This window comes from Balaenoptera borealis, assembly GCF_965194805.1.
Source record: "Balaenoptera borealis genome assembly, chromosome: 4".
Lineage (NCBI taxonomy): Eukaryota > Metazoa > Chordata > Mammalia > Artiodactyla > Balaenopteridae > Balaenoptera > Balaenoptera borealis.
Genome location: NC_138861.1, coordinates 116,851,820 through 116,875,639, shown reverse-complemented (window position 1 = coordinate 116,875,639; position 23,820 = coordinate 116,851,820). Strand labels below are relative to the sequence as shown.

The 23,820-nt window shown below is 39.1% G+C and overlaps 1 protein-coding gene across 1 annotated transcript in view; it reads right to left on the bottom strand.

The window, feature by feature from the left end:
• Window positions 1-23,820, bottom strand: part of ARHGEF38 (Rho guanine nucleotide exchange factor 38) — a 156,659-nt gene that overhangs the window by 99,772 nt on the left and 33,067 nt on the right. Inside the window, exon 2 of the mRNA XM_082389157.1 lies at window positions 6,029-6,210. Within this exon, the coding sequence (XP_082245283.1) occupies window positions 6,029-6,210 (182 nt within the window). The remainder of the gene's footprint in view (window positions 1-6,028; window positions 6,211-23,820) is intronic.

The window sequence follows — 23,820 nt, the reverse complement described above, 5'->3', positions numbered from 1 at the left end:
AAGAAAATAAAATATTTTCCATTTAAATTACTTCTTGTTATTTATGGCTTAAAATAAAACATGTAAATATATTTTTCAGGGGGAAGAGTTTCCATAAGGGTATATATGGTATGATTACAATTTCACAAAATATTTGGGTATATCTGTATATACCTAGACAATAAACCAAAATATTTATAGTGCTTATTTCTAAGTGGTAAAGCTATAGGTGATTATTTTCTTCTATATATTTTTTCTAATGAAAATTACTTACAAAATTGCTGCCATAAAGGGTATCCAAATTTTAACAGAAAATTCCAATTGAGCTCTTGTCAGTACAAAATTATTTGTCCTTTTTTCAGAAAACACAAAACGTCGATTATAATTCATACAATTAGATCAAATATGAGTGAATCCAAAATAAATACATATAACTTTCTTATTACATAGATGAAAATTGACTAAATGTGTATTCAAATATATATACAGAAATAGAATACCCTTGGAGGGGCTGGTAATGGTGTTTGCCTCTAGAAAAGGAAACTGAGTAGCTATAAGATGTTATCGTGTCCTTGAGATCTTTGGTATTTTTGTATTATGTGAATTTTACAAATAAAAAAATAATTAAAAACTAAGAAAAGTAAAAACATGTATTTAAATTCCTCTAACTACCATTTTCAATCACTTTTTGGTCCTTTCTTACACATAAAACCATTTTCCATGGTTAGGTTAATTTTCTCTGGTTTTGATTTAGTTTGATTCACTGCCAAAAATGTAGAGTCTCTTCTATAGCCCTATTTGGATAATAAATAACTAGGACCAGTTTCCCACCAAATGTCTCAACACTGAATGTTGTGGGTAATTTTTGTCTTCTTTGCAAAACCTCTCACAATGCTGTCACTAAAGAAGATGTAACTGCTGGATTTGACCTTGCTTTCAGTTAGGTGAAGTTTTGTTTATAGAAAAGCCTTGAGATTAAGATCAAGTTTTGTAACTACAATTATCACAAAACAGGTGTCGGTCAAGCGCTGGGTACAGACATTCATTTGTATCCTGATTCATTCATGCAAGTTCCCTTAGAACAGTGCTTTTCTCAATTTTCAACTTCCTTCTTCCTGTATTCACTTTTATAAACTGACTTGTTTCTTCTGGGACTGAAAAGACATGGATCAGTTGCGTAGAGAGAAGACATGGAGGAAATACAATGCAGAAAAGACAGTCTTCTCAACGAGAGAAAAGACATCCATCAGATGACATCCCAAAGTCCCTTCCAGCCTAACCTGTACATGTAAAATATTTATTTATGTTGCCTCTGGTTTAGCTAAGCACGGTTTGCAGACCATTTCCATGGTAACATGAAAACTGTATGTGTTAATTTCTAAATTTTGACACTAACTGATGACAGGTGGGTTGTGTGCAAAGCCCATGGTATTGAAATGCTTAGGAGGGAAGGAGGACATGAAAAACCTAATGAACAATGAAAAGGTGGTAAAGTTAATGAACTGGTGGCATAAATTAACTACCTCAGCACGCATATAAATGTTTATAAGAATCATCTGAATTCCTGAGCATTTATTTACTTAACCAAAGCTTAAAAGCATTAAGAAGTGGGGGAAAGCTTGATCAGACATGAGACCTCAGAAACCTCCCACTGATTGCTATTACAACATTAGTGGAGAGGACATACAGATTACTGGACTGAAGTTAAATTCCACAAGGAGGAAGGCAGAGAGCACTGAAAGATAACTAAACAAAGGGAAGTGCCAGATGTGAAAAATCAAGAAGCTATAAGCAATCCCAATGGCATAACAAAGGAAATATGAGTTAGAGTTACGAGAACGGTAATTCAAAGTATTGAGAGCCAAAGTTAAACATGCCAAATAAATAAATGACATGTCACCATAACGGAAACATTTTATTTTACATGGTCTGAAACACCAATTCTTAGAATTGCTCCTAAGAGTTACATAGGAAGCAAAAAAATAAGAAAGACAACAAAAGTGAAAACACAAACAAAAATTAGAGAGCATACATAAGAGTATAGCTCAGCAACGGCATGTATATTTGTGACACCAGTTTAACACACCAGTGTAGTAGATGGTGTAAAATTGAGAACCTTTCCATTCTGAATAAACGTCTTATCCATTTGATACAAATATGGATTATGAATTCAAAGGAAGGTATTTTCTTATATATGTAGTCTTTTTATTTATTTTTATATATTTATTTTTGGCTGTGTTGGGTCTTCGTTTCTGTGAGAGGGCTTTCTCTAGTTGCGGCAAGTGGGGGCCACTCTTCATCGTGGTGCGCAGGCCTCTCACAATCGCGGCCTCTCTTGTTGCTGAGCATAGACTCCAGACGCGCAGGCTCAGTAGTTGTGGCTCACGGGCCTAGTTGCTCCGTGGCATGTGGGATCTTCTGAGACCAGGGCTCGAACCCGTGTCCCCTGCATTGGCAGGCAGGTTCTCAACCACTGCACCACCAGGGAAGTCCGGGGGCCACTCTTCATTGTGGTGCGCGGGCCTCTCACTATCGTGGCCTCTCTTGTTGCGGAGCACAGGCTCCAGACGCGCAGGCTCAGTAGTTGTGGCTCACGGGCCTAGCTGCTCCGCGGCATGTGGGATCTTCCCAGACCAGGGCTCAAACCCATGTCCCCTGCATTAGCAGGCAGATTCTCAACCACTGTGCCACCAGGGAAGCCCTGTAGTCTTTTTTATATTGATCACTAACTCATCACAGGGACAGAATTTTGGTAAATTGTGCTTATTTTGAACCATGTCTTAATCACCTTTGATTTTATACATATTAAATACTTCATATTCAACTTAAAAAGAGAAAGAAATAAAGATAGAGAATATAGACGATTCTTTTAGGATCAAGAGAGAGTTTGTGTTTTTGTTTTTTAAGATAGCAGACAACGATGAGAAAGACCCAATAGGGAGAGTAAAATCAATTATGCAGGACAGAAGAAGGACACTGTCAGGACTAAAATTCTGGAGTAAGCTTGAGGGGATAGAATCCTGCATTAGTAGAGAAGTTTTCAGGCCAGGTTATATGGGTAGAGATGCAGATAGGTTGGTAGACTTGGTGATGGGAGTGTGTGAACCTTCTTACTGTGTCTACTTTCTCAATGAAATGATGGAAAAGTGTGTTAGCTGAGAGTTCAAAGAAAAGAGGGAGTGTTTGAGATGTGAGGAGCAAGAAACAGATGTGAAAGAATACTTTCAGAGACATTACTGGGGGGCCCACTTGAAGGAAATGGTCATGAATTTTAAGAGATTGGTTCAGCTGCATGGATAAAGGTGGAAAGTAGGCAGACAATGGAACTTCATGGAGGGCAGGTTTTTTCAGGCAAGTAAATGGAAAGAGAGTGAAAAGGGAATTGAGTTCATCTGCAAGGAGTGATTTTTAAAATGAAAGACCCATGGGAACTAAACCAGGTGTGGGCTTGATGAACATGTGAAAAGGCAGTGGTGAGCTCAGTAGGGTGGAAGTCCTGGCGGCATCAGGAAATTGTTGGCTATAGAAGCGGGAGTGAGCTGAAAGAGAGGACATGGGGGTTAGAGAACGGTAAGCCTGGAATTCTGATTCTGAGGGTGTGAAGTTATTGGTAATGATGGTTGTAGGATGTGGCCCTGGAACGAGTGGCTGAAACGGGGTTGAGGAAAGATCGCTGGATATAAACAAGTCAAGGAACTGAGTGAGAGGCTGGGAGGCTGCGTGGATCATTTGCCTGAATGTTGAAATTACCAAAAATGGATGGCAAAATTAGGTAGAGAGAGAGAGAGAAGTTATGGAGACATGGAGCTAGGTTTAAATTTTTTCAAAGATAGGAGTGACTGGTTGGGACTGTACCATAAGGGAGGGTAGATAGTGGTAGAGTCTAATGCCACGTGCATTTAAAATCAATATTTGAATAATTCTGTAAATGAACATTTTATTCATAACCATGGATATCTGCCAGAATAGAGGTTGCATCAATGCAGCTAGTTTATATTAAATGAAAAACACACCAAAAATATTTTTATATATTTAGCAATGAAACTTGAGAGCAAATTTTTATCAGGACCATGAATGCTATTCCTACTTTTACAGAATTACTAAGAAATTTCCAGATTCAGAAAGTTGCCTTCTAACTTGAGAACTGCGAGAGGATTAAATCAGAATACTAATGAAGTGTTTGGAACAGGACCCAACAAATAGTAAGTACCTAATAAAAAGTCATGAGGGAAGAAAACTAAAGATGACTCCCTATGAGGAAATATGCCAAGCCTGCTTTGCCACTTTTCTTTATACATTGTCCTAAACCAAACGAAGAAAAAAAAACCTTTTATATCAAAGGTCACCTTGATCTACACTGGTTTTCCCTGATTTGTAGACCAGATACTTTTTCTATTATTTCTGAGAAGAGTCTTGTGCTAAGAAATATAAACTTTGCTTCTGGATGTTGTAAGTACTGGGGGAAAGATTTAATAATTGATGCTGGAACTATTGACTCACCATATTTTTCTAATCATGGGGTACATGTTAAGATGCCAAACCCAGAATCCACAAAGTTGGATATATCCAACCACTTAAACACGGCAAAAACAAACGAATAAACCATAAAGAAGCTTTTGACTTTTTAACCTTAATCAAGGTTAGAAGGCAAAAGACAAACTGAGAATATTAGCTTCAACATGTGAGGTTGAAAAAGAATATCCCTAATGTAAAAAGAGGTTTTATAAAACAATAAGAAAAAGACAAGCCGTAATTGTTTTTAAAGGGCAAAAGACATGGATATGAATAGGGATTAAATGAGTAGAAATGGCTGATGAATATATAAGAAGATATTTGTCAGAAGAAATCGAAGGCACCTGGTCTTCATTGTTGTTTGTAAAACCAATAATGCTCAGCTTTAAAGAGGAGGCAGAGGAGCACCCTCTCAAGCAATATTAATGGGAATGAAAATTAGAACAGTATCAAGTTTTTGGTTGTCAGTTGGCAATTTTTATCAAAATCCTAAATATGCATATCCTTTGACCTAGCAATTCCACTTATAAGAATTTATTCTATGCAGATAAGGTGACAGTCCCCCAAATATTTGTGTCTCAGCATCAGTAACAGTAGAAAACCACTGCAAAGTGTTTGTGGTCATGAAAAGATACACCCAACAGACTGCTGAATGAAACAAATATGTTACAAAGTAGCATGTGTGGTTCTGATTACATTTATGTAAAAATATATATGTGTGTGTTGATATGTAAGTGTCCAAACTGATGTCTGAAAGGATGTTCCCAACCATGTGAATAGTGATGATCTCTGAGTAGTGGAATTTCTGATCATTTTTACTTTGTTTATGTTTTTGTTTATGGTTTATGTTTTTTGTATATTGTTTGAATTGTATATGAGGACCACTTGCCGCCCTAGTGACCATATATATATACACACACAAACATCCTTGTACCTTTACTCTAATTGCCTGAAAGAAATTCCCTGAAAAGGCCTTGATTAAAAAGGAGAATGATTAACTTACACCTCAAGTTTTGTCCGAGGCCAGTCCTATCAAAGAGAAATTTTTTATCTTACATTCAGGTTAATTTCTGTGTTGAATTTTACTTAGTTAATAGTCATAAGTTTAATTGAGCTCTCAATGTAGGGGAGAAAATAAACCCCCACATTTTTCTCTTCTGAAACCTTGACTTCTTTGGGTCAAATTAAGTGCGTTGTTCCTAAACTGTTAAAAACTCATTGCTCACATTTTGTTAGCAGTTCCACAGGAATCCAAGAAAGAACACATTGAAATTTCAAAATGGCAAAAACTGAGTTTCCTTTCGCCCATAGTTTAGAATACAGTTTCCTTGACTCTGGGTGTCCCTGTGCTGACGGAAGTCTGAGTCTGGGGATGCCTCTGCTAGCCCACACCCAGGGCCTCAGGGGAAGGGGCCCGTCACTCCACCGTCGCTGTGGCAGAGGGTACCCTGATGCGCTTGAGTGCTGATTTCATGGTGCTGGTGATCCTATTTAGGATATGGGTGGCGGCAGGGGGGACCCTCAAAGTTGCATTTACCTGTTTGTTCCTCAAGGGCTGAACCACTTCTCGAAGGCACAGGTCTAGATCATTGAGATAGTCCTTTTCCGTCTGTATCAGCTCCTTGATGATTTTCGAACGCTTTGCCATCATTCTCTGATGTTCCTTCTCCTGAATTAGGGTCTCAGCCGTGGAACACCCAGCCTGTGGGGTCATCTTTTCTGTTAAATGAAAACATGTATGTATGAGGCATTCTGTTGAGATTTCTGGTTCCTTCATTACAAACAATGCCACTGCAGGATTATTATTAGCAAGGGAAAAGGCTTAGAGTGTCTTCACGTGTGTTCTTGGGAAAGTGATGTGTGGAAGTTTCCCTTAAGGTTGGAATCCTATGAAACTATGAGAGGGAAGAGGTGTGAGAATGAATACTTCTAACAGGTCAGTTAAAAAATACTTGACATGTCTAGTCTTTAAAATATCCCATTGCTACTATATTAGGTTACAAACCTGGTCTTCAGCTAGAGATAAAATGTATAAAATCATAGTTCAGAACTTCTTCTGGACACATTTAAGTCAAGGGAAGATTTTTAATTAGTAAGTGGAACACCTTCCAATTTTGTCTCTATTATTAAAAATAATTGCCCCTCATTCTCAGTGGGTGGTACACAAATCTCCATGAAATGGAAAACAATTGTACATGATTGAGATTTGTCTTTCAGTTCACAGTTAGAATCTCTGAGGAGTGAGGCAGTGGTAGGTTAAACAAATTTCAACTAAGATTTTTCACAGGGGCTTCCCTGGTGGCGCAGTGGTTGAGAGTCTGCCTGCCAATGCAGGGGACACGGGCTCGAGCCCTGGTCTGGGAAGATCCCACAGGCCGCGGAGCAACTGGGCCCGTGAGCCACAGCTACTGAGCCTGCGCGTCTGGGGCTTGTGTTCTGCAGCAAGAGAGGCCGCAACAGTGACAGGCCCGCGCACCGCGATGAGGACTGGCCCCCACTCGCCGCAACTGGAGAAAGCCCTCGCACAGAAACGAAGACCCAGCACAGCCAAATAAATAAATAAATAAATAGCGTTCCCTTTTTAAAAAAAAAAAAAAAAAGATTTTTCACAGCTCGTCTTCAATGGGATGCATATCTTGTTATTTCAGAATTCTTGAGCTGCCAAACGGAAATTTTTAATTAAAAAAATCACAGTGCTGAGGAGATGTTGAGATAAATGGGAATCCTCACATGTAGCCAAGGTTTTATATAAAGTAAAATGGAAGAAAGCTAAATATCTTCAAGAATGAGCTTCCCCACGGTGATGTAAAATTTTGGAAGCCACAACTAGGTCACAGATGAAATCAGAGCAGTGACAGATAGTGGGGCAGTGTGTATGTGTGTGTGTAAATGGATTTGCTTCAAGCCTGATGTCATCACAAACTTAACTTTCATCGTAGTCTCTAGTTGCAGAAGTAATTTTATTTCCTTTAAAACTAATATGATTCTAGTAACTGACGTGTAAGACATCTCTAATGCTGACACTACTTCCTGAGAATGTAGAGCTTTACAAAAGGGCTTAGAAAGACTCTGTATGGGGGAAAAAGGGCACAGATCTCACTTATGGAAATGGAAATAAAGAGAGGATGTTCTCTTGGCTGAGCCCAGAGCTAAGACAACTGGAGAAATACTATCATAGCAGAGTTAATGGTTCAATGTGAAGAGACACTAAGAATAGTGAGCATTCCTCTGTCCCTGGCCCAGTCATTTCAGGAGTCCCGACAGAGGCTTCATAATCCAACCTCGGGAAGCATACTGTGGTGGTAATTCCAGCATTAGTTTGGAAGGTGCACTAGATTGGTCTTTGGACAATCCTGACTTGCAGGTGAATATGCTTCTGGGTCATTTGCCTGGAAACTATTCTTCCTTCATCAGGAAAGAAGAAGGATTTGACCAATAGCACTTAACAGCACATGGTTTTACAAGGCTTAGGCCATTCAGTGCCAGAGAAATAATCTACATAAATTATTGAAGAAGAGAATCATGTAAGGAGCCTTCATATCCTGATCTATGTTATGAGAACTTGGGAGTTCTTCCTAATTTATGATACTTTTATTGGAAGGTGTAAAAAGCCTGTCTCTCAGCACCCCAAATTCGACAGGAAGAGTTACAATTAGGCGTCACTATTATGAACTCTTCTGGATATAAAAGAGAAAGGCAGGTCACTGGTGAGGAGAGATGCAGTGAACAGGTTGTATTCACAAGTGGACCTTGTGACCTTTGGGAGCCTACCTTTGGCTGCTCCTTCTAAAAGGTTGGGGGCTGGAAGTCAGAGGGCAGAGGGGGGAGTGATGGGGCTTCTTTTCTCCTGGGATGTATAAAATAGCTCACAGACAGAAACTTCACTAGTAGAGAGCTGGGAAACCAGTATGGATAGTGTTCAATTATTATTTAATATTACCTCAAAAATAAAAGGGGCACTGCTGAAAAACTGTTCTAACTGATGTCTGCTTTTCCAAGTTCTAAACATTTTGTGCCTTACAAATAAGGGGGGTCTAGCAAGGAGAAGGGAGCCTTTCCTGATCTTTGGCCAAGAAATATTCCAAAAATACATTTTCAGGGTCTTTTTAGTTCTCAATTCCAGGACTCAATTACTACATCAATTTAACTTATTTTACAGATTTCTCCAGTTGCTGCACTTGAAATGTACAATATCAGATTTTATTAATTAAAAATTAGATTTTCCAATCCTGCTCAATATCTTGTTAGGAATCAAGTTAGGGGGTCACAGGGTTGGAAATAAAGTGTCAGTCAAGATACTCAACTTCAGAAACTTCTCCCTTCAGGGATAAAAACCTTCTTAGAGAATTCAGAGTGGAGCAATCTTGAGAGCTACCTTTGTTTGTTCTTTTGACTCAAATTTATTGTGGGAACAAAGACTTCCCGTCATTCTCCGATTGTTTCCGGAAAACAACAATTTTCCAATCCGGTCTCTAAACACGGGTTCTGTTTACATTTCTTTTTTTTTTTTTTTTTTTTTTTTTAATTTTTATTTATTTATTTTTGGCTGTGTTGGGTCTTCATTTCTGTGCGAGGGCTTTCTCTAGTTGTGGCAAGTGGGGGCCACTCTTCATCGCGGTGCGCGGGCCTCTCACCATCGCGGCCTCTCTTGTTGCGGAGCACAGGCTCCAGACGCGCAGGCTCAGTAATTGTGGCTCACGGGCCTAGTTGCTCCGCGGCATGTGGGATCTTCCCAGACCAGGGCTCGAACCCGTGTCCCCTGCATTGGCAGGCAGATTCTCAACCACTGCGCCACCAGGGAAGCCCTGTTTACATTTCTTAAACCAACAAACTCTCCGCAATGTATTGTGGGCACAAGCTTTGTTTTTTTTTTTTTTGTTTTTTTTGTTTTTTTAAACATCTTTATTGGAGTATACTTGCTTTACAATGGTGCTAGTTTCTGCTTTATAACAAAGTGAATCAGTTATACATACACATATGTTCCCATATCTCTTCCCTCTTGCATCTCCCTCCCTCCCACCCTCCCTATCCCACCCCTCTAGGTGGTCACAAAGCACCGAGCTGATCTCCCTGTGCTATGCGGTTGCTTCCCACTAGCTATCTATTTTACATTTGGTAGTGTATATATGTCTATGCCACTCTCTCACCCTGTCACATCTTACCCCTCCCCCTCCCCATATCCTCAAGTCCATTCTCTAGTAGGTCTGTGTCTTTATTCCCGTCTTGCCACTAAGTTCTTCATGACCTTTATTTTCCCTTAGATTCCATATATATGTGTTAGCATACTGTATTTGTTTTTCTCTTTCTGACTTACTTCACTCTGTATGACAGACTCTAACTCCATCCACCTCACTACAAATACCTCCATTTCATTTCTTTTTATGGCTGAGTAATATTCCATTGTATATATGTGCCACATCTTCTTTATCCATTCATCCGATGATGGACACTTAGGTTGCTTCCATGTCCTGGCTATTGTAAATAGAGCTGCAATGATCATTTTGGTACATGACTCTTTTTGAATTATGGTTTTCTCAGGGAATATGCCCAGTAGTGGGATTGCTGTGTCGTATGGTAGTTCACTTTTTAGTTTTTTAAGGAACTCCATACTGTTCTCCTTAGTGGCTCTATCAATTTACATTCCCGCCAACAGTGCAAGAGTGTTCCCTTTTCTCCACACCCTCTCCAGCATTTATTGTTTCTAGATTTTTTGATGATGGCCATTCTGACCGGTGTGAGATGATATCTCATTGTAGTTTTGATTTGCATTTCTCTAATGATTAATGATGTTGAGCATTTTTTCATGTGTCTGTTGGCAATCTGTATATCTTCTTTGGAGAAATGTCTATTTAGGTCTTCTGCCCATTTTTGGATTGGGTTGTTTGTTTTTTTGTTATTGAGCTGCATGAGCTGCTTGTAAATCTTGGAGATTAATCCTTTGTCAGTTGCTTCATTTGCAAATATTTTCTCCCATTCTGAGGGTTGTCTTTTGGTCTTGTTTATGGTTTCCTTTGTTGTGCAAAAGCTTTTAAGTTTCATTAGGTCCCATTTGTTTATTTGTGTTTTTATTTCCATTTCTCTAGGAGCTGGGTCAAAAAGGATCTTGCTGTGATTTATGTCATAGAGTGTTCTGCCTATGTTTTCCTCTAAGAGTTTGATAGTGTCTGGCCTTACACTTAGGTCTTTAATCCATTTTGAGTTTATTTTTGTGTATGGTGTCAGGGAGTGTTCTAATTTCATACTTTGACATGTATCTGTCCAGTTTTCCCAGCACCACTTATTGAAGAGGCTGTCTTTTCTCCACTGTATATGCTTGCCTCCTTTATCAAAGATAAGGTGACCATATGTGCGTGGGTTTATCTCTGGGCTTTCTATCCTGTTCCATTGATCTATATTTCTGTTTTTGTGCCAGTACCAAACTGTCTTGATTACTGTAGCTTTGTAATATAGTTTGAAGTTAGGGAGCCTGATTCCTCCAGCTCCATTTTTCGTTCTCAAGATTGCTTTGGCTATTCGGGGTCTTTTGTGTTTCCATACAAATTGTGAAATTTTTTGTTCTAGTTCTGTGAAAAATGCCAGTGGTAGTTTGATAGGGATTGCATTGAATCTGTAGATTGCTTTGGGTAGTAGAGTCATTTTCACAATGTTGATTCTTCCAATCCAAGAACATGGTATATCTCTCCATCTATTTGTATCATCTTTAATTTCTTTCATCAGTGTCTTATAATTTTCTGCATACAGGTCTTTTATTTCCTTAGGTAGGTTTATTCCTAGATATTTTATTCTTTTTGTTGCAGTGGTAAACGGGAGTGTTTTCTTAATTTCACTTTCAGATTTTTCGTCATTAGTGTATAGAAATGCAAGAGATTTCTGTGCATTAATTTTGTATCCTGCTACTTTACCAAATTCATTGATTAGCTCTAGTAGTTTCCTGGTAGCATCTTTAAGATTCTCTATGTATAGTATCATGTCATCTGCAAACAGTGACAGCTTTACTTCTTCTTTTCCGATTTGGATTCCTTTTATTTCTTTTTCTTCTCTGATTGCTGTGGCTAACACTTCCAAAACTATGTTGAATAATAGTGGTGAGAGTGGGCAACCTTGTCCCTGATCTTAGTGGAAATGGTTTCAGTTTTTCACCATTGAGGACAATGTTGGCTGTGGGTTTGTTATATATGGCCTTTATTATGTTGAGGTAGGTTCCCTCTATGCCCACTTTCTGGAGAGTTTTTACATAAATGGGTGTTGAATTTTGTCAAAAGCTTTTTCTGCATCTATTGAGATGATCATATGGTTTTTCTCCTTCAATTTGTTAATATGGTGTATCACGTTGATTGATTTGCGTATATTGAAGAATCCTTGCATTCCTGGAATAAACCCCACTTGATCATGGTGTATGATCCTTTTAATGTGCTGTTGGATTCTGTTTGCTAGTATTTTGTTGAGGATTTTTGCATCTATGTTCATCAGTGATATTGGCCTGTAGTTTTCTTTCTTTGTGACATCTTTGTCTGGTTTTGGTATCAGGGTGAGGGTGGCCTCGTAGAATGAGTTTGGGAGTGTTCCTCCCTCTGCAATATTTTGGAAGAGTTTGAGAAGGATAGGTGTTAGCTCTTCCCTAAATGTTTGATAGAATTCGCCTGTGAAGCCATCTGGTCCTGGGCTTTTGTTTGTTGGAAGACTTTTAATCACAGTCTCAATTTCAGTGCTTGTGATTGGTCTGTTTATATTTTCTATTTCTTCCTGGTTCAGTCTCAGAAGGTTGTGCTTTTCTGAGAATTTGTCCATCTCTTCCAGGTTGTCCATTTTATTGGCATATAGTTGCTTGTAGTAATCTCTCATTATATTTTGTATTTCTGCAGTGTCAGTTGTTACTTCTCCTTTTTCATTTCTAATTCTATTGATTTGAGTCTTCTCCCTTTTTTCTTGATGAGTCTGGCTAATGGTTTATCAATTTTGTTTATCTTCTCAAAGAACCAGCTTTTAGTTTTATTGATCTTCACTATTGCCTCCTTCATTTCTTTTTCATTTATTTCTGATTTGATCTTTATGATTTCTTTCCTTCTGCTAGCTTTGGGGTGTTTTTGTTCTTCTCTCTCTAATTGCTTCAGGTGCAAGGTTAGGTTATTTATTCGAGATATTTCCTGTTTCTTGAGGTAGGCTTGTATTGCTATAAACTTCCCTCTTAGCACTGCTTTTGCTGCATCCCATAGGTTTTGGGTCATCGTGTCTCCATTGTTATTTGTTTCTAGGTATTTTTTGATTTCCCCTTTGATTTCTTCAGTGATCACTTCGTTATTAAGTAGTGTATTGTGTAGCCTCCATGTGTTTGTATTTTTTACAGATCTTTTCCTGTAATTGATATCTAGTCTCATAGTGTTGTGGTCGGAAAAGATACTTGATACGATTTCAGTTTTCTTAAATTTACCAAGGCTTGATTTGCGACCCAAGATATGATCTATCCTGGAGAATGTTCCATGAGCACTTGAGAAAAATGTGTATTCTGTTGTTTTTGGGTGGAATGTCCTATAAATATCAATTAAGTCCATCTTGTTTAATGTATCATTTAAAGCTTGTGTTTCCTTATTTATTTTCATTTTGGATGATCTGTCCATTGGTGAAAGTGGGGTGTTAAAGTCCCCTACTATGATTGAGTTGCTGTCGATTTCCCCTTTTATGGCTGTTAGTATTTGCCTTATGTATTGAGGTGCTCCTATGTTGGGTGCATAAATATTTACAATTGTTATACCTTCCTCTTGGATCAATCCCTTGATCATTATATAGTGTCCTTCTTTGTCTCTTGTAATAGTCTTTATTTTAAAGTCTATTTTGTCTGATATGAGAATTGCTACTCCAGCTTTTTTTTGATTTCTATTTGCGTGGAATATCTTTTTCCATACCCTCACTTTCAGTCTGTATGTGTCTCTAGGTCTGAAGTGGGTCTCTTGTAGACAGCATATATATGGGTCTTGTTTTTGTATCCACTCAGCCAGTCTGTGTCTTTTGGTGGGAGCATTTAATCCATTTACATTCAAGGTAATTATCAATATGTATGTTCCTATTCCCATTTTCTTAAATGTTTTGGGTTTGTTATTGTAGGTGTTTTCCTTCTCTTGTGTTTCTTGCCTAGAGAAGTTCCTTTAGCATTTGTTGTAAAGCTGGTTTGGTGGTGCTGGACTCTCTCTGCTTTTGCTTGTCTGTAAAGGTTTTAATTTCTCCATAAAATCTGAATGAGATCCTTGCTGGGTAGAGTAACCTTGGTTGTAGGTTTTTCTCCTTTATCACTTTAAGTATATCCTGCCACTCCCTTCTGGCTTGCAGAGTTTCTGCTGAAAGATCAGCTGTTAACCTTATGGGGATTCCCTTGTGTGTTATTTGTTGTTTTTCCCTTGCTGCTTTTAATATGTTTTCTTTATATTTAATTTTTGACAGTTTGATTAATATGTGTCTTGGTGTGTTTCTCCTTGGATTTATCCTGTATGGGACTCTCTGTGCTTCCAGGACTTGATTAACTATTTCCTTTCCCATATTAGGGAAGGTTTCAACTATAATCTCTTCAAATATTTTCTCAGTCCCTTTCTTTTTCTCTTCTTCTTCTGGGACCCCTATAATTCAAATGTTAGTGCGTTTAATATTGTCCCAGAGGTCTCTGAGACTGTCCTCAGTTCTTTTCATTCTTTTATCTTTATTCTGCTCTGCAGTAGTTATTTCCACCATTTTATCTTCCAGGTCACTTATCCTTTCTTCTGCCTCAGTTATTCTGCTATTGATCCCATCTAGAGTATTTTTAATTTCTTTTATTGTGTTTTTCATCATTGCTTGGTTCCTCTTTAGTTCTTCTACGTCCTTGTTAAATGTTTCTTGCATTTTTTCTATTCTCTTTCCAAGATTTTGGATCATCCTTACTATCATTATTCTGAATTCTTTTTCAGGTAGACTACCTATTTCATTTGTTAGGTCTGGTGTGTTTTGACCCTGCTCCTTCATCTGCTGTGTGTTTTTCTGTCTTCTCATTTTGCTTATCTTACTGTGTTTGGGGTCTCCTTTTCACAGGCTGCAGGTTCGTAGTTCCCGATGTTTTTGGTATCTGTCCGCAGTGGCTAAGGTTGGTTCAGTGGGTTGTGTAGGCTTCCTGGTGGAGGGGACTAGTGCCTGTGTTCTGGTGGATGAGGTTGGATCTTGTCTTTCTGGTGGGCACGTCCACGTCTGGTGGTGTGTTTTGGGGTGTCTGTGGCCTTATTATGATTTTAGGCAGCCTCTCTGCTAATGGATGGGCCTGTGTTCCTGTCTTGCTAGTTGTTTGGCATAGTGTGTCCAGCACTCTAGCTTGCTGGTCGTTGAGTGAAGCTGGGTCTTGATGTTGAGATGGAGATCTCTGAGAGATTTTTGCCGTTTGGTATTACGTGGAGCTGGGAGGTCTCTTGTGGACCAGTGTCCTGAAGTTGGCTCTCCCACCTCAGAGGTACGGCCCTGATGCCTGGCTGGAGCACCAAGAGCCTTTCATCCACACGGCTCAGAGTAAAAGGGAGAAAAAATAGAAAGAAAGAAAGAGGATAAAATATAATGAAGTAAAATAAAGCTATTATAAAGCAAAACTATACAGACAAAATCTCACCCAGAAGCATACACGTATACACTCACAAAAAAAGGAAAAGGGGAAAAATTAATATATCCTGCTCCCAAAGTCCACCTCCTGAATTTGGGATGATTCGTTGTCTATTCAGGTATTCCACAGATGCAGGCACATAAACTTGATTGTGGAGATTTAATCCGCTGCTTCTGAGGCTGCTGGGAGAGATTTCCCTTTCTCTTCTTTGTTCGCACAGCTCCCGGGGTTCAGCTTTGGATTTGGACCCGCCTCTGCGTGTAGGTCACCTGAGGGCGTCTGTTCCCTGCCCAGACAGAACGGGGTTAAAGGAGCAGCTGCTTCGGGGGCTCTGGCTCACTCAGGCCGGGGGGAGGGAAGGATACAGATGCGGGGCGAGCCTGCAGCGGCAGACGCCGGCGTGACATTGCACCAGCCTGAGGCGCGCCGTGCGTTCTCCCGGGGAAGTTTTCCCTGGATCACGGGAGCCTGGCAGTGGCGGGCTGCACCCGCTCCCGGGAGGGACGGTGTGGAGAGTGACCTGTGCTCGCACACAGGCTTTTTGGTGGCGGCAGCAGCAGCCTTAGCGTCTCATGCCCGTCTCTGGGGCCCGCGCTGATCGCCGCGGCTCGTGCCCGTCTCTGGAGTTCGTTTAGGCGGCACTCTGAATCCCCTCTCCTTGTGCGCCGTGAAACAAAGAGGCAAGAAAAAGTCTCTTGCCTCTTCAGCAGCTGCAGACTTTTTCCCGGACTCCCTTCCGGCTAGCACCGAAGCCCGAGCCTCAGCTCCCAGCCCCCGCCCGCCCCGGCAGCTGAGCAGACAAGCCTCTTGGGCTGGTGAGTGCTGCTCGGCGCCGAGCCTCTGTGCGGGAATCTCTCCGCTTTGCCCTCCGCACCCTTGTGGCTGTGCTCTCCTCCGTGGCTCCGAAGCTTCCCCCCTCTGCTACCCGCAGTCTCCGCCCGCGAAGGGGCTTCCTAGGGCGTGGAAACCTTTCCTCCTTCACGGCTCCCTCCCACTGGTGCAGGTCCCATCCCTATTCTTTTGTCTCTGTTTTTTCTTTTTTCTTTTGCCCTACCCAAGTAGGTGGGGAGTTTCTTGCCTTTTGGGAGGTCTGACGTCTTCTGCCAGCGTTCAGTGGGTGTTCTGTAGGAGCAGTTCCACATGTAGATGTATTTCTGATGTATCTGTGGGAAGGAAGGTGATCTCCACGTCTTACTCTTCCGCCATCTTGCCCTATTCCCCATTTGTGTCACAAGCTTTGTTTTTATAAGATCCTTCTCAACCTTTAAAACTTTTACATTTCAGTTATACTACGTTTTTACACATAAAACTACTTGTAACACACGAATATGACCAATATAGATCACCCAAATCAGCAGTCCGCCATAATAATCTTTTATTTCTAGATAAAGCAACAGAGGAGCTAAGTATTTAGGAAAGAAGGAAAAATAAATCTTTAGGAATGACTATTTTCCAGTAGTTAGCATAAACTAAAAGACTGTGTCAAAACTAAAGGGAAATGGAGGCTAAAAGGACATTTAGATAGTTTTAACCAAAATATGCTACTGTGAATGAAATCGGTACCACGTAAGTGACCTCCCCTTGCCCAACCTCTTTCTTTTACCCTCGAGCTTTATTTTTCCAGCAGTGATGATAAATTTTAACTATTCTAGCTACAGATTTCATGAGTAACATATGTGGTAATTCCTGGCCAAGAAAGTTTATGTAAAAGGAGTTTGCTGCAGTTTGGGGAAAGGATAACCAGACTTAAGATCACCTCTGCCACTGTTCACAGCGAGAACTTGGTGGATTAAAAAAAAAAAAAGTACTTATCCTCACAGAGCCTCAGTTTCCTCATCTGTAAACTAGGAATGAAAACCATCACAGGGTTATCATAAAGACTGAATTAAATGAGCAATGGTATGTGGAATCTCCTTAAGGTCTTTAAAACCACGTAAATGTTAGTTAGTTCCACAGACATGGGAATGACAGGGTTCTTTCTCTCAACTCTTGAACTTTTCCACCCCTTAGGGCAAACAGTTATCTCATTATTTTATAGTTATCAGCTTGTCAAGAAAAATGCATGACTCCGAAGTGGATGGACAGCTATGTTGGGAGAGGAAGAGAAGGAAATATAGGGGCGCCACCCACGGAGGAAATGCAGAATAGAGCTGGCGATTGGAATCCTGGGTAGCTCTTCTGGGCTGGGAGTATGTGTGGGGAGAACCGTGGTCTTCTAGAGAGATGAAAAAGCACCCGAAGGTAAGGGCATGGCTGGGGAGGACTGATGACAGTCTTCACTGAGAGCCCACGTTTTGCTTAGAGTTCATGTGCACTCTTTCTGCTTTGCTGTTGTTGCTATTGCTGCTGCTGTTTTGGGGTGGGTTTTAAGGAGAGGTAATTGATTTAATTTTATCAAGTTATAAAATTATATATAGTTTCAAGGTTAAGTGCCTAGACTTTGCACCACACTTCCTGGATTCAAACTCCACCTCTAACATTAGGTATGTGACCTTGAACAAGGTGTTTAACTCTTTGTGCATCCATTTCCTCATCTGTAAATTAAGGGTAATATTAGTAAAACATTATAAAGTGTTTGTGAAGATAAAATGAGTTAATGTTTGTTAAACACAACAGTGCTTGGAAGAATAGTAGATATTGTGTAAATGTTTGTATTCTTATTAGATGCAATTCCTGTTTATTAGCTGTAATATAATTTTCACTGTATTTTTAGCTGCATTCCAGTTTAGTGTATAACCTTCCCAAAATATTTTCATGCATGCATATATATACATATAGCAGTTAATTGTTTTTTTTAAACAACATATACTCATATACACGTTCCTCTACAACTTGCTTTTTCAACTTTAGCATTATATGGTGGTAATTTTGTTTGGTAAGCATGTATATATATACATATATCTTTATTCTTTACAATAGCAATATAGTTGTCAGACACTGCTATTTGCCTGTCCAATATCTATTCTCCCATTTGTCTTTTATAAATTGAACACTGAATAGATAAAAATGCTTACTTCTTAGATTCTTTTTAAAACTATGTCTCATTTATGGCAAAAGAGAGATGTAAGCAAAAATCTCTGAGAGGGGTTTCAGGAGTCTGTAAAAAGGCAAACTTGGTTGGGATGCCCCTTCTTCCATCCTTCACCCCTTAGGTTTCTTGCCTCTTTTTTATTGCCTGGAATGTGGATGTGAATCCTGGTGGTGCAGCAGCCATGCTGGAACCATGAAGTACTAGCCACAAAGATTAAGACCTGTACACAATGGATGGCAGTGTATGGAAAGATGTAAAGAGCCTCCTTACTCCTAGACTTCTTGCATGAGACACATAAATTTCCATGTGTTAAGCCACATTTTTCTGTTGTTTTTAGGAAAGTTTATTAGTATATGACAGAGATTTTGGTATCTAGAAATTTAAGTGCTGCAAATAATGCAACCTGTAATGTGAAAATGGCCTAGTGGGGGAGGAAGGATACCAGGAAGACATTTGTAGTCTGGAGAGTTGGTGACCATTACCATCCAGTGGCAAAATATTTGGTAAATCTATATTACCGCATACTAAGGCATATAATTAGAGGAAATGGTAGAAAAAATCAAAATGTTGGCATGTTCTGATTCTTCCTTGCCACGTTCAGCAAAAGCATACAAATGAGATATGAACTCAGACCATGGCTAGGCAATCTATAAGGAGAGATAAAAGAAAACACCTAAAAAAGATATTCTGCTGGTGGCCTGTAATTTAAATAGGCTGAAAGCCTCAAAATTGGATTGAAAATGCCAACCACTTCCAACCTCAAAGGGAAGACCAAGAGATAGCTTTAGGAGGAGATAAGACTGGTGCCTCAGGGCTTCCTCTTCCTTGAAGAGTTTTCTGTCATTCCAGAGAGGGAAAGCACACCAGCCTGGGTAAATTTGAGTGGTGTCTGAAAGACTACCAGTGGCCATCAGGCTAAGGGCTTTCTATTAACATCAAATCCCACCTGCTTGAGCCTCAGCTGTGAGTCTGATTCATGGATATCTGCTAATGTCCTGTTGCATGTCTTCATGGAGAAACTTCTGGGCTTCAGAAAATATCTCTGGACATCAGTGGTCTTCATATCTGGACATTAGTGGTCCTGACTTCCCTTTCCACTATTGATACACTTTCTCCTGGTTTCTATAATCTGGATTCTTGCTCACTGTTATAGGCAGAAAATGGCTCCCCAAGGATGCCTACACCCTAATCCTTGCAACCTGTGAATATGTAACCTCACACGGCAAAGAAGACTTTGCTGATGTGATTAAGGTTACAGACATTGGGATGGGGAGATTATCCTGGATTATCCTGATGGACCCAACCTAATCACATTAGCCCTTAAAAGCAGAAGAGAACACAAGGAGAGGTGAAGACTGAGAGGGACCTGATCCACCAGTGCTGGTTTTGAAGATGGAGGAAGAGGGGCTAAGAGCTAAGGAATGTGAGTGGCCCTTAGAAGCTGAGAACAGCCTTTGGTTGATGGCCAGAAAGGAAATAGGTACCAACAACCTAAAGAGCGAGGAAAGGCTCCCCCCCTCAAACCTCCAGAAAGGAGCACAGCTCTACTGACCCCTTGCTTTCAGCTGTGAGACTCTAAGCAGAGACTCGGCCACTCTGGACTTCTGACCGACAGAAACTGAGATAATACATTTGTGTTAGTTTACACAACTAAATTTGTGGTGATTTGTTACAGAGGCAATAGGAAACCAATATCCCCACATAATCTAATCCCTGAAAGATCACAGTCATTGTTTAGATTGCCCCTCTTAAGAACTTGAACTACATGTAAGTTTCCTCCCACCTTTCAGTGTTCGTTAGGGAATCTTCCCAAGCTACTAGTCAAAGATTGCCTGTGCCACAATAGCTTGAGTTTCAGTAGTGAAATAAACATGAGATTGTCAGTTAGGCTTTTTCTTTCAATACATTTTTTTTTATCTTTGTCTAATGTCTTGGTTTCCAGTACAGGCCAGAAAAATCACACTTGGAGGATAGGTACAGGATTGTACAAAAGTTTTCAGTTAGAGAGACATCAATAATAAACCAGATAGTCCTTGTGTTCTAATGCATTATTGTCTTGAATTCAGTTTAATAGTTTCCCTAAGCAGCCACACAATAGCTCAAGTGGTAGTTCCAGCTGTGGTAGTGGCTCTGAAGGTCTTGGCAGTGACAACAGCAAAGAGAAGAAATAAATGACTATAGAAGAAAGGCACACCGCTCCAGGTGTATTTCACAAATCATGAAAAATGAATCCCAGCTTGACTGGTAGAGATTCAGAGACATTTAAAAACACCAGATAAAACATTTAAAAATATTTTAAATGAATGACTAAGGCTTCAAAAATGTGTAAAAATCCTCTGAGGGCTGGAGTAAACTTTAAGTGCAGTTCAAGGAATTAAGTGAGGCTGAAACCACCAAATACCCTGGAGACATCTACAGACACTGGTGTCCTAAGAGGATGAGAACTTTGTGTGTCCACAACGAGGAGACAGGACATGGTGGAGATGAGATCTGGGCTAGGTTTCTGAGCAGTGGGGAACCTGATTAGAGAAATAGCATAAAGCCAGGAACAGAAAGGAAACACTCAGAAAAAGGTGAACTAGTTCAGTACAAATAATGCTCCAAAGGGAGAGACATCAGTAAAAATTGTCTCAGCTGTACCTCTGGGTGATGATTAAAAAAAAAGGGGGCAGGAGAGAAGGTTCCCTAATAATTCAGGGACAATAATTGGCTCTCATATGGGTTTGGGGCCTGGATTCATTGAACATTTCACAAATGATTATTAAGGGCCTACTATGAGCCTGAAAGTGTTCTAGGAGCTGAAGATACAGCAGTTTAAAAAATATCAAAAAAAAAAAATCCCTTTTCTCATAGAGATTAAATTTTAGTGGGGAAAGAAGAATATAAATAAGTTATTTAGTATACTAAAAGGTAATAAGTGGTATGGTAAAAACAGTACAGCAATGAGGGCCTCTAGGAAATTCTCAAAAGGTATGCAATTTTAAATAAGATGGTGGGGAAATTTTCATATTAAGCAAAGACTTGAAAGGAGACAGAGAGTCATGCAGGTGTCTGGGGTACATAGTTTTCCTCAGAGGAACCAGCCAGTGGAAAGCTTTAAGGTGAGAGTGTGTGTGCCCTGTTCAAGGATCAGGAAGGAGGCCGGTGTGACTGAGGTGGGTAGATAGCTGGGAGGGAGTAGGAGAGATTAGAGGAGAGGGCAGCTTTGCAAGTATTTTAAACATTTAAACATCTTTGTAGTGATGCAGAAAAGGTAAAGGCATTGGAGTAATTTAGATGTTTTTCAATTAAGAATGCATGTTAACATTTCAAGACCAATCATCACAATAATAGAAATAGTATGTAAATTTTCAAAACCAGTAGAGGCAAAATGTAATGAGGAAAAAGTAATTCAAAAGAAGAAAAGAGAAATATAAGGTACATCCAAATATATGAGCAATTATAATAAATCAAATAACCAGATTATCAAGCTGGATTTAAAATAAAAAAAAACAGCTACAGCTATGTGCTGTTTACAAGACAGAGAACATAAGCACATAGAAAGTTTGAACGTAAAAAGTAAAAAACAATACTGAGCAAATACTAATGAAGAGAAAGATGGTAAAGCTATCTTTATACCAGACAAAATAAACTTGAAGGCAAAATAAACTTGAAGGCACTCCATAATGATTAAATGTTCATCAGGACGATATGAAAATTTTAATTTTGTGTGTACTGAATAATATGGTTTCAAAACATATGATATAAAAAGTGAGATGTAAGCAGAATTTGACAAATCTTCCATAATAATGGTATTATAAACATAATTCAATGACAGGCCAGTTAGGATGGAAAAATGTGTGCTCAAGAATTGGAGATTTCACATTCTTTTTAAGGACAAACATAACCTTTATGAAAATACACCATATTGTAGACCATAAAATTTCAAAGAATCAGTACATAAGAATCACAACTACAATGCAATTAAGTTACAAGTAAACAACAAAAATAAAACTTAAGCTTATTTGTTTAGGAATGTTAAAAAAACCCACTAAATAACTAATGGCAATAGAAGAAATCACAAAAGCAAATAGAAGATATTTATTCTGAAAGATAAGAAAAATATTACATGTGGAATGTCACTTAAACATTGCTTATGGAAAATGTATAGCCTTAAATTTATATATAAGAAAGGAAACAAGACTGAAAATTAATGATTTAAGTAAAGAAGTAAAACAAGGGAAAAAATATAAGCCAAAAGAAAACAAAAGAAAAGAAATTAAGAACAAACTTTTAATGAAATTGAATAGGTCTTCAACTCAGGCTTCAAATAATTCCCACAGATATATTGCAAGGAACATGAGATCACAAAAAAATATATATATATATATACAAGGAAACGAGGTATCATGAGTCAGATACAGGAAAAAAAGAGACACAATTTTATGCACAAAGCATTAAAATATTGGAATTATTAGAGATATTTAAAAAGTGTATTTAGTAGGTCTATAGAAACAGAGTGGTTTGAACTTAAAATCAAGAAACAAGAGACTAACTATGGAGAACAGTATGGAGGTTCCTTAAAAAACTAAAAATAGAACTACCATACGACCCAACAATCCCACTACTGGGCATATACCCTGAGAGAACCATAATTCAAAAAGAGTCATGTACCACAATGTTCATTGCAGCTCTATTTACAATAGCCAGGACATGGAAGCAACATAAGTGTCCATCGACAGATGAATGGATAAAGAAGATGTGGCACAAACATACAATGGAATATTACTCAGCCATAAAAAGAAACAAAATTGAGCTCTTTGTAGTGAGGTGGATGGACCTAGAGTCTGTCATACAGAATGAAGTAAGTCAGAAAGAGAAAAACAAATACTGTATGCTAACACATATATATGGAATCTAAAAAAAAAAAATGGTTCTGAAGAACTAGGGGCAGGACACGAATAAAGACTCAGATGTAGAGAATGGACTTGAGGACATGGGGAGGGGGAAGGGTAAGCTGGGATGAAGTGAGAGAGTGGCATGGACTAATATATACTACCAAATGTAAAATAGATAGCTAGTGGGAAGCAGCTGCATAGCACAGGGGGTCAGCTTGGTGCTTTGTGACCACCTAGAAGGGGTGGGATAGGAGGGTGGGAGGGAGACACAAGAGGGAGGGGATATGGGGATATATGTATACATATAGCTGATTCACTTTGTTATACAGCAGAAACTAACACAACATTGTAAAGCAATTATACTCCAATAAAGGTGTTAAAAAAAACAAAAACAAAACAAGAGGCTATAAAAATGATGAAGTAGATTTTAAAAGAATGAAATAAAACTTTGAAAAGTAAAACTCATAATAATTAAAATTTAAAAGCTTAATGGACTACAAAACCCAGTGAAAGGGTAAGACGGTAAATTAGACAAAGCTGAAGAAATTAATGGAACCAAGCCAAAGAAATTATACACAATGCAACAGAGTGAAGTGAAGAGATATAAAATATGCAGCATAGGTTGGGAGACATTGAGAACTGGATGAGGTCTAACAAATGCTTAACTGGAGATCCACAGGGTATGACAGAGAATGTAAGGAAGAGGAAATATTCGACGTGCCAATTACCAAAGACTTCAGAAATTGTGAAAGACAGTAAGCCTCAGAATCAGAAATTTTAATGAATTCCAAACAAGATAGATAAAATTAGAAAAC